Source organism: Rhipicephalus microplus, chromosome 1, assembly GCF_043290135.1.
Source record: "Rhipicephalus microplus isolate Deutch F79 chromosome 1, USDA_Rmic, whole genome shotgun sequence".
NCBI lineage: Eukaryota > Metazoa > Arthropoda > Arachnida > Ixodida > Ixodidae > Rhipicephalus > Rhipicephalus microplus.
The window spans coordinates 265998560-266017755 of NC_134700.1; the positions used below are offsets into that span (position 1 = coordinate 265998560).

The 19196-nt window shown below is 41.0% G+C and overlaps 1 protein-coding gene across 1 annotated transcript in view; it reads left to right on the forward strand.

Moving 5' to 3' along the window:
- IntS3 (integrator complex subunit 3) overlaps positions 1-18720 on the forward strand; it is a 38219-nt gene extending 19499 nt beyond the window's left edge. Inside the window, exons 15-29 of the mRNA XM_037435943.2 lie at positions 2930-3065; positions 3690-3747; positions 5001-5104; positions 5228-5272; positions 5368-5587; positions 6462-6521; positions 6732-6800; positions 8149-8224; positions 9153-9266; positions 11300-11348; positions 12467-12631; positions 14218-14309; positions 15478-15550; positions 16426-16615; positions 18193-18720. Of these exons, the coding sequence (XP_037291840.2) occupies positions 2930-3065; positions 3690-3747; positions 5001-5104; positions 5228-5272; positions 5368-5587; positions 6462-6521; positions 6732-6800; positions 8149-8224; positions 9153-9266; positions 11300-11348; positions 12467-12631; positions 14218-14309; positions 15478-15550; positions 16426-16615; positions 18193-18267 (1526 nt within the window). The 3' untranslated portion in view covers positions 18268-18720. The remainder of the gene's footprint in view (positions 1-2929; positions 3066-3689; positions 3748-5000; positions 5105-5227; positions 5273-5367; positions 5588-6461; positions 6522-6731; positions 6801-8148; positions 8225-9152; positions 9267-11299; positions 11349-12466; positions 12632-14217; positions 14310-15477; positions 15551-16425; positions 16616-18192) is intronic.
- Positions 18721-19196: the final 476 nt, after the last annotated feature.

Genomic DNA, 19196 nt, shown 5'->3' on the forward strand with positions numbered 1-19196 from the left:
GTCCCGTCTTCCCGCTTCGCGATTTCCGAATTCCTCGGCGACGGCAATGATCTTAAGCTTTTGCTGTGCCGTGAAGGTCTGCCGCCATATGCTACTCATGGTGACAGAACAGATCGACTTAGGCTTGGCGAACGGGTCGAGATGTGGAGAACTAGCGGTATCAGTGAGGTAAAGAGCGCTCACACTCGGCAACAACTTGACAGCTTTACCCCTTCTAGTACACTGTAACAGCACCCTGGAAACAACAGAACCGAAATGCATGCCTGCTACTGCGTCAAAAAGTTGTACATTAATTTACTGATAATATCTCTATGGGCACTATAATATCTCATTTGCCTTGCTGAAATAAATACTGCTTTATTTATTATGGAACTTACTTTATTTATTATGGAACTTTCTTAGACAGCACCACCTTTTCGGCAAGCCCTTTCCAAAAGTAAACATGGCGTCCGTGACATAGGGACATGTGGAAGGTCACTGAGCGGCCGCGAACGTCCAAAAAATATACTTGTGGTGTGACAGTGAGATTTTACACTGAGCAATTGAATTGTCTCTCCCCAAATGTTTTTCTAAACGTTTCAATGATTGATGCAAGCAAGCGAAACCAAAATCGGCCGCAAGCTGCCGTGCTAGTTGTGGAGCAACAAGAATTTGCGGAAACCGCCTCCGTAGCCTTCGCTACACTGTTAAGGGGCTTCACAGCACAACACACATTGCTGTGAAACAGCACTATAGGAAAAACCCCACGTATTTTCCGCACCTCCACTTTGCCTCTGAAATTTTTGGGTTTCTGGTGCGGGTTATACGCGCGAAAATACGGTACTTGTGGGCAATTTTCTACGGCAATTGAGGAAAGTTTGGAAAGAGAAAGTGCTCATGAATGAGAGCACTCCTATCAGAACTTTTGTGTTTTCACCAGCGTCGTTTAAGGCTTGGAAAAGAAAAACATTAACAGTCAAATTACAAGACCAACAAACTACAAAAGACACCATTGAGTGTTATACTTGCTTTACCACTTCGGCCTTCTATATGTGGGCAAATGCAAAGTCCTCATGAGTCCGTGTTTAACTGATTCAATGCTCTTTTCTAAGCAACGAAGTCTTTAATCGTAATGCTGCCCTATTACAGTTGAACCCCTTTGTGAGAGACGTGCATAGTGCAGCAATCCTTGTCTTTTATATGAGATGTCTGATATAAAAAGGGTACCATGTATGCATTTTCTTATGAACCCCTATTTCAATGTGGGCACACTGGTGTCTTTTATACCCATTTGTCGCCTAGATCAGTGCCTCTTATAAAGGGGTTCGACTGTATTTAGTTTGGTTACACATAGACAGAAGCTATATTCTCATAGCTTTCTTTCCATTGCATAATGTGGTTGCCTGTAAGTCTAATTAGGCATACCAAATGTATTGCAAGATAGGCAAGTCTTTGCTGCTGTCTTTTTTCTTCCACGTATCTTTCTTGCTTGCTCGTCAGAGCAGGGCTGCCAACCCGTGAATACAAAATTTCTCTCCCAGAAAGCTGACATTTTCTTCTTTTAACCAAAATTTTTCTCACTTACATAGAATACCTAAAATAAGTCATAAACTCTTGTGTCACCTGCACTTTTGTTATTTGTTGAGCATAATTCAAACCATGAATTATTTGAACGAAGGTCAAGTAACGATGAATATGTAGCAGTACTGAATCACTCTTCGCATTGGATGCCAGCTTGTACCACCTTGGTCAGAAGTTTGAACACTCGCACTATTGGCTGCATACTCAGCTTTCTCGTCTTTAGTAATAGGCACAGAGTTTGCACACTTCGAGAAGTTTTACAATCAGACCGTCAACTTAGGATATTAGCGCATCTGATAATCCTTGCTGAATGATCAGAGTGAACCTGGTGCTGCACTTGGCCGTCAAAATGGCCGTCATGTTTTTTTGTCAATACGAACATTATTGGCGTATTTTTTATGTGCAGTGGAATTAGCAGTGCTAGCTAAAGCACTCTATAATATCAAGGCAAAGGGTAAGTGTCTAATTCAAGTCTTAAGTGATTTGCATAAATATACGGGTAATTGTGCGCATTTCACAGCATGACACAACGAACCATCACCCGCATATCCACACAGTGAGATCACAGTAATGTCTCTAAATATTCATGAAATCAACGATCGCGGCCACTATATAACCGATCGGGGTTGGTATATGACAGTATTTGAAAAGTAGAAAAAAAAGGGCAATCTAAGTGCAAAAAATTTTGCCCTGAATATGTCGAAATTTATTTGAAAGCATTTAAATGAGTAGGAACATGCTGAATTTTCCTTGAAATGGCAAAATTTTCCTTTTTATCATTAGGACCTTGAAATTACCTCAATATGGGAAATTTCCTTCGAATTGGCAGCACTGCACTCACACTTCACGTGATAAAAATGTGTAATGCCTCACAGATTCCTCAATAAGAAAAAAGCCGCCAACTTTCGAAAAAACTCGGATTGACGTGTTTCCGCATTTACTGAAATGACATGCGACACATCCAGCGCTTTAGCCGGCCGTACGCCCATGGTTCATCAGTCTCTCTACCCAATCTCATGAGGGTGTGATTGTGCACCAAACAACTTAGCCAAATTTTCTCGGCAGACCTCGTAACACTTAGTATAGACCAGTGGGAGACACAACTCGTTAGCTTGGGCCCGAGAGTTCAGCATGTGCCCTTGGTTCAAGTGTGGCAGGCTGCTAAGGCCAGTAAAACGAACCCTGGATGTAGGACCCCAATCATAAATGCTCCAGGATCCCCCATTCCCTTGAATAATTTCTCTCTATCTTCATTTGCAAGCAGGCTTGCCTTTCTCCCAACAGCAAAACAGAAAGAGACTTGCGCAAGCTCATCTTGTAGAAAAATGCACAGAGAGCTGTTTCACAACTGTGGCAAATTTTCACCTAGGCAAGCTGCGTTCTAAGGACATCAAGTTCCAGCCCATTCGGGAGCCCAGCAAAGCAGAGCAGATGGACATCTCGGAACATCTTAACCAGCTCGGTGGGGACATCCGGAAAAAAGTTCTAGACCTACAGAAGGAAAAGTGCGTCTTATGTGCATACTCATTTGCGGTTGATATTAAATGTGCGAGGAGCCTCTTTTTTTATTATCTATATTTGTTATGCCAAATGGTAGGCTTCCGAATAAAAAAATGATGTAGGAGGCAAAAAGTAGTGGCACCTTGGAGCCTGCTAACTTACAGCCTTGATAGATGCACCTTATAGCTTTGATAAATGAATAATGTTATGTAGCTAAATTGTGCAACTGTTTAATGGACACTCTTTTTGTGTGTGTAGTTTAATAGACACAGAGTTAATATTGCTATATTCAAAGTTTGTTCTGCTATTTCAATGCTTCCCATGAGTGTACTCGAAACAGCCTGTTGTCTAGTAAAGTCATAATGCCTACTGCGCAAATGCACCTTAACAGGACTTCTAGGAGCCTGTAAGACAACTTTGACCATTGTGTATGCCTTTGACTAAAGTAATTTCAGAGTCATGTTTTTCTCAGCAAGTTTCATTTTTATACGAAGGTTCTATTATGATGGAAACTGATTTAATTTTGAAAATAATTGGCTGAAATTTTATTGACACTGTCTGCTGCCATGTGTCCACTTCCTGTGCTGCACTAGTAAACTAAGTGTTCTTTACGGCCTCGTTTTTCACAGGAACAGTGAAATCCAGTGCGAAATTGTTGAAGGTCTCCTGCAAGATATCCTGCGTGAGGTGAGCTATTTCTTATTTGTCAGCAGGATCCACAGGCACAAATGGTCATGATACTCGATTGGTACATCTTACACAATGTTTAGCTGAGGTGAAATCCAAAAGCAACTTTCAACATTTTAAGAATGTCCTCAACTTGGCTCAGTTTTATGCTGAAGCTTCAGTATTGTGCTCGCTATTTTTAACATTTTGTTTATCACAATGCACGAGTGTATTTCATTAGTACGTCGTCATCACCATCATCATATTCAGCCTATTCTATGTCGCCGTAAAAATGGAGACCTCGTGCAATAATCTTCTATTTAAATCTTATGCAAGCTGATTCCATTTTATTTCTGTAAACTTCTTTATCTCATCACATCACCTTTCTCACTGTCGCACCTATCTGAATACCCTATCCCTTGGTGTCCGTTCCATTGCTCTAACTTGTTGTGGCAATGAACTTATTTTCTGTGCATTACGTGGCTTGTCCAGATCTATCTTTTTCCCCCTCATGGCAACAACATCAGCAACTTCAGTTCGTTCTCTAGGTTAGCGTACTGCATTTTAACCTTATAACTATAATGTTTCGCTCCATCGAACGCTGCATTATTCTTAAATTTCTTCCAGAGTTTCTTTGCAATTCTCAGTTTCGGTACTGTATCTTAGTTTCTGGCAATGTGTAATAATTGTACGCACCTTACTTTATGGACAGTAGTGAGTTACCTGCCTTTCAAGGTTTGGGAATGTTCATCATACCATCCCCAATTTTAATTGTTCTGTGAATTTCTTTATCATGAGCAGCCCTCACCCTTCCCTCCCTCTGTTAGTAATTGACCTGGATTTAAAAACTCGTGCACAGACTCTAAAGGCTGGTTGCTAAGTATGAAGTCTTGTTATTTTCCCAGGCTATTTTGGATTATCTTTGTCTTTGCCATGCTCCTTCGTGTTCCTTTTTAGCCTGACATTGATTTTTCTTGATTCAAGTCTTTTTTTTTTCTTGCAATTCGTTGCCATTACGGCACAATGTCATGTGCAAAAACGTAGGTTGCCGAGACATCCTCCATTAATTTCTTGTGTGCTGTTGGCACCTCTGAACAAACGTCCCGTTTTTATAGTGAGTGTTGTCAGTTAGTAAGGTTTGTGCTGTTTTCAGTAATTAATTCTCGCTGAAGCAGTTGAATCCTCCAGAGTAAGTACTGAGAGAAGGCAAACCTTGTTTCTAAATGACAGCAGCATACTTTTTGATTCATATCTGTTTTTTTTTTTTTCCGTAGGAGGATTTTGACCAGGACACTGCAACATCGCTTGGGACCTGCCTTGCCCAGATATTGGATGGTGAATTTACGAGGAAGCTCTTTCCGCAAGAATTGGATGATGAGTGAGTTCTGCATTATTTATCATATTACAATGAATAGTATGGGTATTACGCTATCAAGCAGTGCATATGCAAAATAGGTATGATTATGGGAGGTTGCCAAATATTAATTTACACTTCGTGCAGGTCTATCGAGGAGTCTTTAGGGACACCGCTGTTTGTCATATTCAGGTAACATTTTTCTTCAGTTCTCACCATTTGAACTGTTCATTGAGTAGTTTCACAGGAAAGGCTCACTTGTGAGGCTTACATTTTGTCTCGCCTAGGAACCTCTGCCAGACACCAGAGGAAGACCCCAGCAGGCAAGCCCAGCTGATGCTGCTCTGGGAACTAGGACAGCACCAGCCTCGGCTTGGCTACCGGCTCCTGTACTTTCTTCGTGCCTCAGGCAGTGCCAATTCAGGCACTGTGTCAGGCTACACGTCTTACCGGGACTACGCCCGAAGTCATAATGCCTTGTCCACCTGCCTCCTGCATGACCTCAAGGTTTGTTCTTCCGCCTTTGTTCTCACCCCCTACTTGTTCAGCTAGTTCAACTTGAAGAGGGCATGGCTAACCTTCTGGCCTTGACTCTTCAGAGCTGCCATTGATGTCATCAACCTATTAATGTGTATCACAGGGTAACAACCTCTCCCTCTGATGTCTAGTTGTCTCTGTTCTGCATCAGCGGACTCTCCTGACATGAATTCCCTGTTGTTACATTTATTGCATCTGTTTAAGTCTTGTTATCTTTTTTATCAGTAAAGGTGGACCTCATGTTATTCTAATTGAACTAAAGACATAAGTAAGTTTTGCTGCGCTGGAACTGTGCAATTAAGAGAAAATACAAGAGTACACTTAAATGCCAGCACTTGAGTTTCAGTGTAAAACTTGTATATCAGAACTTTGACCTACATGTTGCCTACATGTTAATGATAATCACTTTTTTACTGTGGCATCAATTAAAATAGTTTTCAATCAATATTTTATAATTGTAAACAGCTCTATGATTTCATTTTGATATTGTGTTAAAGATAGATGTCAATAAAATGCAATCTTTAATATGTCCTGAGCAGATTAGTAAGACTTGTATATGACTCTCAGAATCAGTCGTATTTTCTAAAAAAAACTCAATGCAAGCTTGTGTGGAGGGAGCTGAGGGAATAACAACATGGTGCTTGTTTCTGGCTGTGAAATGTTGTACTTCTTTGGGTTTTTATTGTTGTTGTTGTTGTTGTTGGTGGTGGTGGTGGTGGTCTGGTATTCAGCTACGCTCTGTGCACCTTTTGCTTTTGGTATACACATCCCGGAAATAAAATACTACTATAACTATTAAAGTGTTAATTTTCACTTTTACTTTCTTTCGGTTAACTTGTTACAGCTCTGCCAAGATGATGACGTTCGACTGTTTTGCTACCTGGTTCCTGAAATATACACACAGGTATGCTAAGTAACAAATCTCCTGAGTTTTGTTAATGTTTGTATGAGGGAAGTGCTTATTGAGCGCTGTGCTATTTCACTCAAAGTTCTGGCGCAAAACACTAATGGTATACATTTTTGCTAGATATAAAGGTGGGGCTTAAACCACATCAGTTTGGGCAAATTACTGGTCTTGCTTCGTGTTTTAATTGAGGACTCTTTCTTTTTATAGTTCCCAAATGTTGCCATCGGCAATGCGGACATCCTCAACCTCATTGTGTCTTGCATCGACGCTCTGCAGGTGAAGTAACATAGATTACTTAACTGACGTATTAGCTGTGGAAAAAAGTTGCAATTTTCAGGAATTGTACTATATATTCAAATGTGGCCACGTGTTGCTTTTAAAACAATTTTCCTACTATTTCTTTACCGCGGGACGTTGTGTGACATTAACACAGCTAGTGCTTCGCTGCAAGTCAAAGTATATCTCATTTATGCAATAACGCCACTGTGTACATTCTCTCTAGCAATGCTATCTAGGTAGTTCAGTAAATACACTTAAATGGCATAACTTGATCCCTTTTATGGCTTGCATCAGTGCTCATTGGCATCCTGAGTCACCACCACTAGGTGATGACTCAGGATGCCAAAGCACTGGGATGGCGGTGTAATCAAGCTGTGGTTTACATTCTTGGCACTTGTGCAGTCACTTTATAGCCTGAAAATTGGGGGAAAAGTAAGTTAGGGTAAGTTCCACTTCTATAAAGAGAGTAGCAATAAGCTTGGCTCAGGTAATCTTTCCAACATGTACACTTAATGTTTAAAAACGCAGCCCTTGCATGAATATTTGCAGTACATTGCTACTGTCACTGCAGGTATACTTGTTTTTAAAGTCTGATTTGTTCTATTTATGCTTGTGCGAACACGGAATTTTAGGTTTGAAGCAAATTTTATGCGAATATTGGTTTTAGTTGAATAATTTCAGACAGATTTGAATGGTATATATATTGTATATTGTGAAGAAAATAGGGCCTAATACTCATGACCTAACTAACCTGCATCATATTCTTTTTTTAATTGAAACGAGACCTGTTCAAATGACCCTCCCCCTTTTTTTTTAAACTGTCGCAGCATTTGACTTCCGCTAGAATGCAAGTAATAGCCTGTAAAATATGCTGCATTTGCTATACTTTGAGCATATGAGTCGGTATAGCAGTATTAAATCTAGAAAATGAATCAATGTCAGAATAATACCTTCATTTAACCTTGAAGTGGGGCTTCGCGACAGTGTGGATTATACCTCAGTGTGTTGTTTCACTGCTTAGCACAACTTACTGCAGAGAAACTACTTTTACAGGCAATTACATGCAAACTAATATAGTTAAATAAGTGCTTTCACGAATTAGCACCCCTCCACTGCAGTGAAACCACCTTTTCAGGTGAAACTACATGGGCATTAATATGCATTTATTCGTTCTTTTTGCAAAATTTGAAATTTTTAGCAATTTAAATTCGATTCAAAGCAAATTCACATACTGCATCAGTTGTTCGAATATTAGGAGGATTCGATTATTTGCACAAGCCTAGTTTTATTGCTTGAAAAGGGCTCGTGTGCATTTCTGAGTAGGCAACACTGCCTCTGGTTGCAGCTGCAAGACCTGGTCTGTCACATACTCCAGGGCAACATGGTGATGTTCCGAAAGGACTCCTTCATCTCCATATTGAGTGAGAAACTTTGTTTTCATTGTAACCCTAAAGGAGGATCAAGGCAGTGTAATCTTGCATGCATAGAATGAGGCTCATTCTAATGTGACGTGGAGCATTGGCGAGCTAGCATGCGGAGCTTCCTAGCAATGTTGGTCATAGAGACAAGTATTACGGCTTCTAACAAGACTCCGACGAGGTGACGCTACTGTTCTGTGCAGACTATAGTTGGCCGTGGCGTTTAACTGTGCTTGCACGTTATGCATAGGGATAGCCGCCGCCTGAGTACACTGCGGAGATGAAGAGACGATTTGACACGTCCTGTGTGGCTGCCGGGAATGTAGCATACATATTCAATATCTTTCTAATATACTCAACAAGTTAGATGACCAGCCTCTGACAGAGGAAAATATACTAAGCCATTGTCCAGACTCATCTCTGCAGAAGGCCGTGCAAGCGCTACTGGGCTTCTTGCGAACTATTCGCTTGTCTGAGCATAATGTCCATGTCTTGTTCTTACTTTTTTTTATCTCTCTTTCTTTGAACACCCTATTCCTCAACCCCAGTGCAGGGTTGCATACTGGATCCTAGCATCTGGTTAAGCTCCCTGCCTTTATTTTTCCTCTTTTCTCTCTTGTTTACATTGTAAATTTGTTATACATAGTAGTGTTTCTTTTAAATGTTCATGCAGAAGTACTAGTTCACTTTTTTCATGATCGTGTATTAGTGTCATGTGGTTTTACCACTTTTATCTCAGATTGGTATGGTTATGTGAACAGCTGTTTTTCCAGCCACAGATTTGTGGACGATTGCACACAGCTTACAGGGGAGATGTACAGTTTACTATAATAATACTGGTGAGATTGCAGAGTTGGGTCAGCTAAATGCACAGATGAAGCACATAAATTGTGACTCGTTAATCAGTGTGGGCTTTTCACTCCCCTGACAGATGCAAGCCTCGAATGGGAAACGTTTGAGCAGTTCTGCTTGTGGCAGTTGATAGCAGCGCACAACATCCCGGTTGACTACGTCCTTCCCATCTTGCCAAAGTTGGAGTTTCAAGGTGAGAAGCGAGCGGCTTTATTGGTGGATGTCGGAAAAGCTTGTTACTGGTGCAGTAAAAGTAATGCGGATATTGAGCATGCACAATGGCATGTCAACTGTTTCTACAGAAGCGAAAAAAAAAAAAAAAGTTGTAGACGGTGACAAGACGCAGTTGCGAAAAAAATGAAGCAGAACAAGGAGCGCCACTCGTTGCACTAAATTCACCCTCTGACTTATTATCAATTTACCAGAAATCTTGACAATAAAATGGCTGATTGACACAGTTGCACCCTTTTGTGGGAGGCTGTGATGTAAGAGACAAATGGGTACAAGGGACACCAGTGTGCATGCATTAATATAGGGGTTGATCTGAAAATGGCAATGCTGTACCATGCTTATAAGAGGCACCTCATGTTTTGGGACAATAACAGCTTCCCTGGGCATGTCGCTTATAGACTGGTTCAACTGTATGTGGCGACAGGCCACAAAGCAACAGCGAATGTCCCACCAAGGTAGCCTGTATGCGGGGGTATTTAAGTCCCTCAAAAGCATCGGTAGTTATTTTTTTACTTCATGTATTTATCCTTATGGCCCAATGAGAGGCATGAAATAAGGGAGGTGAGACGTAATTAAAATTTTAGGTGAAAAAAATTGATAATGTGATTATAAATGTTGCACTAAATAAAATGAGTTGCATAATTATAGGAAGTAAGCAAAAGTCAGTAAAAAAGCGGTGCAAACATAACAGTTGGAAGACTTCCAGATGTTCAGGTGCAAAAAACTAAGGCTGTGTGAATAGCGAAACTTTGGGTGCGAAGTGAATTCTAATGTTGAAGTCTAAGTGTGAATTGAATAAAATATCCTTTTCTAATACTTCGAAGCGAAATTGCAGAAAGTAGTTTCAGAGAATTTCTAAGCATATTCTTAGAGGTGCAAAATGAAGCTGTTTCTTTTGGCTAGGTTGGTGAGGCACTGGTGGGGTGGTGCTTCGTAGTTTTATCAAGCATGAGGCGATGTAGAGGCCAAATTACATTTATTTAAACAATTAGGTTCTACCAAGATGCGGTCGACAACAATTTACATGTGAAAAAAAAAAAGGATGCTACTTCCTCAGTCTCTCCTCTTCCAACTTCTGTGGAGGCCCAACTGATGGGGTGGACAAAGGCATGCTCCCTTCGAGTCCAGAGTTCTTAATCTGCTCCAGACACGTCAAAGATTTTTCAGACAAATATTTTCGGCTTACAATTTTTCAGGCTTTCTCCCCCGCTTTTGTTGTGTCTATCATCTCCATCTTGGTACTAGAATTTTCTTGAGCCAATACATTTGTAGCCGTAGCAGAGTTCAAAAGGCAGCTTTGTTACTATGCCAAAGTGTGATGGGTTGAAGCATATAAAAAAATCTGAAAGGGCCACTGCCAATTGGGCTTTGGCTGTATATATTTTCGAGAAGCTTGTATGCTTCGAATAGCCAAATTTCAGTGTGAATCAAATCGAACAGGAAGCACTATTCAAAAAATATTTGAAAGTGCTGCACACCTCTAGCAAAAACACAATCAGAAGTCAGGTAGAACTTGGATAGTTGGATTTAATGCAACGTTCAGTGTTGACAGTTTCCGCAGTGCTGCATACGCGCCACGGCCATCTCTGTGTTGTCATTGCATATCGGTCACAAACATCAGCCAATGGTCATGCAGCGTCATGCATAATGTCAGTCTATCTGTGCTTGGGCATGCATGCGTGCATGTGTTTCTCCATGGCCATTTTCTTTCTGTGAGTGTGTGTCAGTAAAGTGTCAATGAACAAACATGCAATGTAAATATATAGCTTTTCAGTGCTTGACAACGAAGTATGCAGGTGTGCATGTGTTTGGTTATACAGATGAAACATTTGAAGTGATCCCAGGTTGTCTTAGTGGCTTTCTGCACTGTTTGCTAGTGTCCGTCGATGCTGTCATTTTTCTATGTCTTCTGTGTGACTATTCGTGTGCAGCATATCTTTTTACATTGCTAAAAGGTGTTGTTTATTTGTATTCATTGCCGTGTAACATTTTCAGCCCATGCGGAAGCGTTGACAAGCATATTGTTGCTCTTGAAGCAAGAAAGGTAAACATTTTGTTATTATTGAATGGTTTTGCTCCATTGCTCTACAGTTATGTTAATTGCATGAAAAAGCTTATGAAGGAGCAGTTGTTTTATTTGATATAGTATCTCTAATGCTAAGTAAAGACCAGATAAACCATTTGTAGTGTTATGCGTTGATATAATGAAGTCAGTAAAGTCAGCAATTTACTTCATTACATTGGTTTGTGCAAAGTACAGTCGCCAAGGGGTTCTATTTTGTCCAGCAAGTGCCGCAAGAATATTCTAGTAATATTGAAGTACTGGAAGGATTTTTAAATGAAAAAATAATAATGATGATAGGTTTTTTTAACTGAGATTGAATGATTGTAACTTGATGCTTTGCCACTGAAATCTTCACAGCAGCCATATCTCACAAAGAACGATGAAAAAAAAAATTCAGGTCAAACACGATGTTGTACAATGGGTTAAGCTTAGCTGCTGCGCTTATTCTACCACCATGTATCATCATCAAAACCTCGTGTGGTGTCCAAGAAAGTTTATAATTTTGATCTTGAGGTTTGGCAATTGCAGCTTAAACGGCAGCTGAATGTCATGCATGAATCTGAAAGAAATGCACGCCAAATGCACTGTAGTAATTACTGAATAAGATCAACTATCCAGCCTGTTCTGCTGCTGTGGTTTGTCATGAAAACCTCGGGTGTTGCCCACTGTGGGACGTCGATGCTGTCATGTTTATCTAGCCGAACCACTTGGTAACATGCAATGTTGATTAGCAATGCACACCGCAAAACGTAAGGCGCTGTAGTCTAAAGCCTTAGTGGTAATAACCAGACTCACTCAACTATTTCACAGCTGGTCCCAGCAGATTTTTCAACTTATCTCCTTGGGGCTTCGATTACGACAGCACTCGAACTTCATTGCATTGAAATCAAGGATAAACGCGCATCATCGTATTAAGCTCAAACATGTGGTGTTTCGTGGACGTGAAGTTGTGAAAAGTGAAATACTTCATATAGCATAGAGAATTTCGTCGTTTTGAAGTTTGTTACATCAAGGCTTAGAGTTAGTCCTACACATTCTATAGCAAAATGACAATGTGTGTGTCACTACGCACTGACACTCTGCTTTCCTCTCAAAAGGCCCTCAATGGAGCTTCTCAAACACATTTTGTGCCGAGACGTCAAGAGCAACGACCTCTTTGTCGTCTCCATACTGAAGTACTGGACCCAGGAGCACGAGGTGCAGCTTTCGGAACTTGTGGGATCCCTTTTCGCTAAGACAGGCTCAGCTGCCAAGCGGAAACGGTGCGTTGTCCAGCATTTTGTTTTCGTTGTGACACCGATTGTTCAAACACTCTGCACTCGACAAGCGAGAGAGTAAAAAGGGTGCCTTATTGACCCACAGCACTATTTGTCGTCTGTCCAGCATTCATTTCCTTACACTACCGCCGTGCGGGCCAGCACTTTTGTGTCTCGAAAGGCGTGTGCGTTACCAGCGCGACTAAGCAGTCTTGGTAGGAAAGTCGTAAGCACTAAGTTTTTTAAGAAAGGAAACACTGCAAGCCAGGCAATGATTATTGTTGTAGGGCAAAAAGACACCTTTTCTATTTAGTATGTATTTTCTTAGAGTGAAGGCATTGCTACGCTGCCTTGCTTTCCCTGGGTGTAGTGGTGTGTTCATGGTCAGTGCGATAAGTCAACATGTGCATCATAGGAAATTAATGTCTACTGAAATTTATACTACCAGTATAGCTGCAAGCTTTATGGTGTGCAGTACAGTCAAGCTCATTTATACAGCCAACTCTCGTTAATTCAAACTGGAAGGGGCCTCTGAATTTTGTTTGAATTACCAAGATCTTGGAATAATCAGCAATTCTCAGATGACTCTGGGTCAGGTGACACCACACATTATGATTAGGCAATGATTTTATCACACTAAAAAATTATTCAAGTGTTTTTAAACCCTAACTGCACCCAATAAACAGAAAGCAGAGGAGTAAGGCCCACAAGTTTATTGGCCATTTACTGCTGATCAGACTTTTTAAAGAAATGAATTGCCAACTGCTTCTTTGCTATAGGTATGTGCCATGAGCACAAAGCTCTATACCAGTTGAGAAGCATCACGGTTTACCATGCGTGTTCTCTGTTTCAAACATTTGTTAGCAAACCCTTTTTCTTTGAAGGCCTAATGTGCTTATCTTTCATTTTTTTTGACTGTTAGGATTATATAAGCATGCAAATTTTTAAATAGTTGTGGGAAAGCAGCCGATATTTTCTAGTATGGAACTGCAAAAAGTTTGAATTAAGAGGCTTTTAAATACGTTGAAAGAATAAAGGGCCAACCAAAAAATTGAATTTTGCTTGAATTAACTGAAAGTATGAATTATCAGAGTTTGAATTATCACGAGTGTACTGTATCAACCTCTTGCACGTTACAGCACGCAAAAGTGCCTTCATATGATCTTTATCCATTGGAAGTGTAAACAGTAGTCTTCTCTTAATTAGGTTCGCATTATATTCAGATTTTCGGTTGAATTTTTCTCGTTACAGAAGTTTCTGATTAATACTCATACATTTAGTGTTTCGATCCCAAAATCGGCCTTCAGTGAATAATTGCAACCTGTAAAGTCCGCCTAATGTGCCATTGTGTAAGGATGGCTGTAGTATCGCGTTCGTGGGCACATCTGTCTCGACGTAAGTGTATGCATCAACACAGGTCGCATCCAAAACAGACCTGCCATGGTGGTCTAATGGTTATGGTGCTCAAATGCTGACCCAATTGTCATCTATTTTGTACTTATTCTGTAACATATATACTGTACTTATTCTAAAGGTATCAACAGCCAGACTGTAACTCTACACCTTCAAATTAATGGTTCCTTCTTTTACAGGCAACCCTTAGCTGGCAAAAACCAAGGACCAGCACCAGAGCAAACGTTAGCTCATCTTGACCAACTGAGGCAGCACTGCAAGCAGACATCATGTGAGAAAATGGCTTATTTTTCCAGAGAGAAATGTCATGCTTCTACTGGTATTGACAATCGCACAATTAAAACTAGTTTATATAGCTGCACTCGGTATGGAGGCTGCTGTAGACTCTCTGTAAACAAGTCTCTCAGAGGGTCTCTAAACCACCTAGAAGTTGAAATGTAGTTGTGCACGAGTCTTCAACAAACGTGTAGCCACAAAAATTTCTTAAAATGGTGTCGTAATAGCGGAGTTACATGCGTTTGACGATCCTAAAAAAGGCCCTCGCTCGTTTCGCTCTTTCCTTTGTTCGTCGGCATGTCTCTTCTTCTGGCTGAGTGCTTCTCCTCTCTATGCAAGGAGTCATGGCAAGCAAATGTTCCTGCAAGTGGACCAACTGGTATTGTGGATGACAAGCAGGCGGCAAAGTGAGCGCTGAGGGCATGAGGATTGCCAAAGGTCCACGAGAGTAGGGGTTATTTCTCAGAATTTATGGGGCGCTCATGGCTCGTAGCGCTTGCGCATTTGGCATTGTTGATTGTGACGGTGCGCTAGCTAGATGCATTCGTTTGCTTGAAATGTTAAAATAATTATCATTGGTAGTATAGGGGCTCTTTAAATGAAATGGCTGACTCTGATATGATTAGTTTCTTGAATTGTGCACCCATGCTCATCCTTATGTAAGCAGAATTCCTGTGAGACAGAACACATTTTCCTGGTCCCTTCAGGTTCCGTTCAACTAGAGTCTACCGTCCACTGAACAGATGTCAATTTTTGGGACTTCATTGCATGAACTCCAACTGTAGTGCCTGATTGGCCGGTCTGAAGTTTCACTTAGCTTATGCTTGCAGCCGCTCAATGTTATTAGTCTGTAAAAAAGCATCACCTTTTGCATAGCATGCAACAACAACGTTTTATCATTTTTGAGACTTACAGGTGTAGTAAATAATAGAACAGTAAACCTTACCGCTCGTGCGAATATTTTACTGCGTGTGTGAATAGTTGTAATATGTGCGAGAGTTACTAATATGAGAGTTCCTTACTGTATTGTTGACATTGAAGTTCATAGATGCTAAGTGCTTCAGAGAGGTGCTGAGAGAAAAGTCATGGCTATATGCAATTATTCATTTATCTCAAATAGAGCACTGCATTTGATGCATTCTTGTCAATATTTTCCATCCCAGTTTTTGGTCAGGGAGCCATTCAGGCGGCCCTTTCACAAGTTCAGGCCACATCCACCGAAGCACAAAAAACAAAGTGAGTAAACTTGATGGAAAGTTTTGCAAGACGTTTTTTTGTGTTTTCTTACTAATATTTTCATAAGTGAGCATTCTGATGCACATTTCAACATCAACTAAATTTGAGTTATATTGCAGTCTCTGTTATCTTCATCACTATGTAAAAATTTTGAAACAATAGATAGAAAAGAAAGACATTGTAAGCAGGATATCTATTGTATAAGCAGACATTTGTTAATCGTAAGCATTTATTGCTTCTCGACACATATTCAGCACTACATACTAAGGTATACCGTAATTACTCGAATCTAACGCGCACCTTTTTTCCGGTTAAGCGAGTTTATAAATCGCATGTGCGTTAGAATCGAGTACGAAAAAAAAAAACAAATAAATACGGTCAATCTATTGCCATCGGAATTTCTAAAATGGCCATCCCTACGTGCGTCGGCATGGCGCGTCGGCCATTTCTGCCTGTTTTTTCCATGTGCGGCACTTCGTACGTGTGCTGAGGAGTTCGTCATCTTGGTGTGCATTAGCATCGACGGCGTGGAAGGGCCGACTCCAAAAACTCGAGTGCACCACGATGCCGCTTTTAAAAGAAAAGTCATAGCGTGTGCAGAAACGGACGAAAATTGGGCCAATTGGGAGAAAAATGGGTGCACGTTGCAATCAATGTCTTACGTTTTTTTCTTTTTTTGTTGTAGAAATCGGGTGCGCGTTACAATCAAGGGTGCGGTAGACTCGAGTAAATACGGTATATATATAATTGTGGAAGGAAAAGCACATTGCAGCCGTAAGAACTTACAAAAGCTTGGCGCTGCTGTTAAGAAGAGCTAGCCTTTGCACATGACCTGAATCTAACTTCTGTACTGTATTGTACTCTGTCGTTTTCAGGTACAGTGACCTTTTTGCTTTGGCGGATGACACTGAAGAGATCAAAGCTTCACCTTCCAAAAGTTCATCATCAAGGGGGGCTCGAGGGGGAAAGGCTAGCAATGCTAGTTCCTCTTCTTCACAGAAGGCAAGTGCTTCAAGAGTGAAGCCTGTTCTGGCTGACTCTGACTCCAGCACTGATAGCAGTGAGGTGAGTCTAGCTTTGTATCCACAAGGGGTGAGCTGAATTTGAAGGCCCGCTCAAAACTGTGCCAGTGTGTTCAGGTTTATTCAAAAAGTTGTTTTTCATCTTACCACCATTCATCGCTCAGTAACCTTTCTGCCTTAAAGGGCCACTCATCAGGCCCCATACCAAATTTTAGTTAGACCATAGAAGCTGTTGGGTGACCGATGAGGAACATTTTGCCACAATTTTTTTTTAATCGGTTTATTACGAACTGAGAAAACTGTCTTTTCAAAGCGGCGCGAAACAAGGATGAGAGGAGGCAAGCTCGAAACCCTTGCCGCTCCTCCGCATAGCCTTCTCAAGCCAAATCTCTTCCCTACCCTCTCCAACATCCGACCAAGAGGTCACGTACGCATGACGTGCCCGACAGGCCCGACCCCAGTGCATGCGAGCAGCGTTTTTTTTTTTTTTTTTTTTTTTTGACCATGCAGCATTATTTTGTGTCAAGGTCTACTGCCTGTTTCTGCGGGATAATTCAGAAACGCTGGCTTAGACACGGTAGAATAGATGAGCACAATGAGGGCGCGAATGCGTAGGAGCGTTTTACGGCTGTCGTCTGCTCGATGGGCTAACTGTGGACACGAACGCATGCGAAATGCCGGCACATTTGTCAGCAAATGCCGGCATGGGGAAAAAAAAAAGAACGCTCACATTCCCTTATTGCGTGTCATTATTTATCTAGAGATTTATTGGTCTCTTCAAGCAACAAATACATAAACTACACATGTTGTGTTGAATAATTTTCGCCATGTCAAGTGTCACTGTTGGCAATGTCAGAGCATAGTTGTTTACGTAAAGGACCAACATCACTGCATTGCAGTGAATGGCCCTACGTACATTGCATTGCAGTGTACGTAGGGCCATTCATACGCACACGTCATGCCCTCATTCTCCGGGCGCGTGACTGCAAAAGGAAGGAGGAGCAGCGTTCACACTGAAATTTGACCCATTTTCGCGGCGTGTAGCGTTGCAAGTTTTGGCAGACCTCATCTACGCATTGTGCTTGTCAGCTCAAAATTGTCAAACCTGGTGTGTGGCCCTCTAAACTTCGAATGTATTCATATTAGAGAGGTGTTATTTAAATTATGAGGGCCTGTTGATTCACTTTTAGCATCCAAGCCACAAAAACAAGTGCACTACCTAGGTAGTTTATTTTGATCCAGTTTCATTTTATTACTTTTAAGACTCTTCTCAGAGCATGTGTACCTGTATGTAGTGCGTTCCCTGAGCAGCCTTGGCGTGCTCGTTTCATTTCCGCAATCGGTGTGCCTAACTTGAAGTGGTCCCGCAGAGCTAAAAGTGGCACTGTTTGCTCGGGTTGTTGCTTATTGAGCTTAGGCTGGCACTGCACCAGTTTCATTGCAGTACAGGCAGTTTGAAGACACTTATCAGTTGAGTTTGTTGGTAATACGTTTTATTGGGATAGTATTCGCGAGTGGCTGCCTCTCTGACATGCTTTAGCATTGATGTTATTGACGTTTTCATCACTTTTTGGCCTTTTCATGTATGTAACATATGGGCGGCATTTATTGCTTTTCCAGGATGAAGAAGCTGCCAAGCCCAAGCCACCACGCAAAAAGAAGAAAACAGCCCTTGTTACGTCAGACAGTGACTGAAACATTGAAAGAGCTTCGTCCAAGTCCTTTCTCCCTTTTATAAATATGTACACATCACAGTCACCTGACCGCTGAGCAAAGAGAGGAGGAATATGCCATAGTGCCAGGAAGAAAGTGCCAGAGACGATGACCTCATCGAAACAGACCTGTGTACAGTGTGAAATGACTGATATAGTTAACGCGACTGATGGACTCATGCGCTCAACATTCGGTGCCGTGGCACTGTTTCTGGGTGATAAATGTGACGCTGTGAACTATCACCGTGCTATGAGGTGTTTCGGACAAACTGCATCGGACTTCTTTTTTTCTTTTTGTAATGCGAGGATGGTGAAACACAGCATTCAGTGTAAATAGCACAGTGTACAGCCACGTGACCTAGCACTATTAGGTGCAGGACAGTCCGTCGTTAGCTGTTTTAAAAGAAATAAATCTTACAAGCTATTTATAACATAATGTTGTGTCATGTCTTCTTGAATTTCTGGTGGAAAATGTGGTTTTGTAATTTGTGTCTCATGGTTGAAACTATCTCTCGCCTTTGAAGAGCACTTGTGTTGTTGGCATGGCATGAATGAATGTTAGGTTAATCACATGCATTAATCATAGACTTTCTTAATTATAGAATTTATTTATTACATGTGATGCATTTAGTACTCCATTCTCAAACTGGTAGAACTTCGCGATCAGCAACATTTATGTTTATAGTTTGAGCATTGAAATGAGTGCTCTATAAAATAAGTTGCGTATTTAAGTTCTGTGTGTTCTAGCATTTTTTTTTTTTTCTTAATTGTAGTGGGCAGCTTTTATGTTTAGAAGAATTAGCCCATCCTTAGGACTAGCTTGTCATTTTAAACTTTGTAGGTATCTGGATATCTGTTGTCTTGGAAATCGGAATAAGATGCGTGAAAATCTTATGGCGGTGCATCACGAAA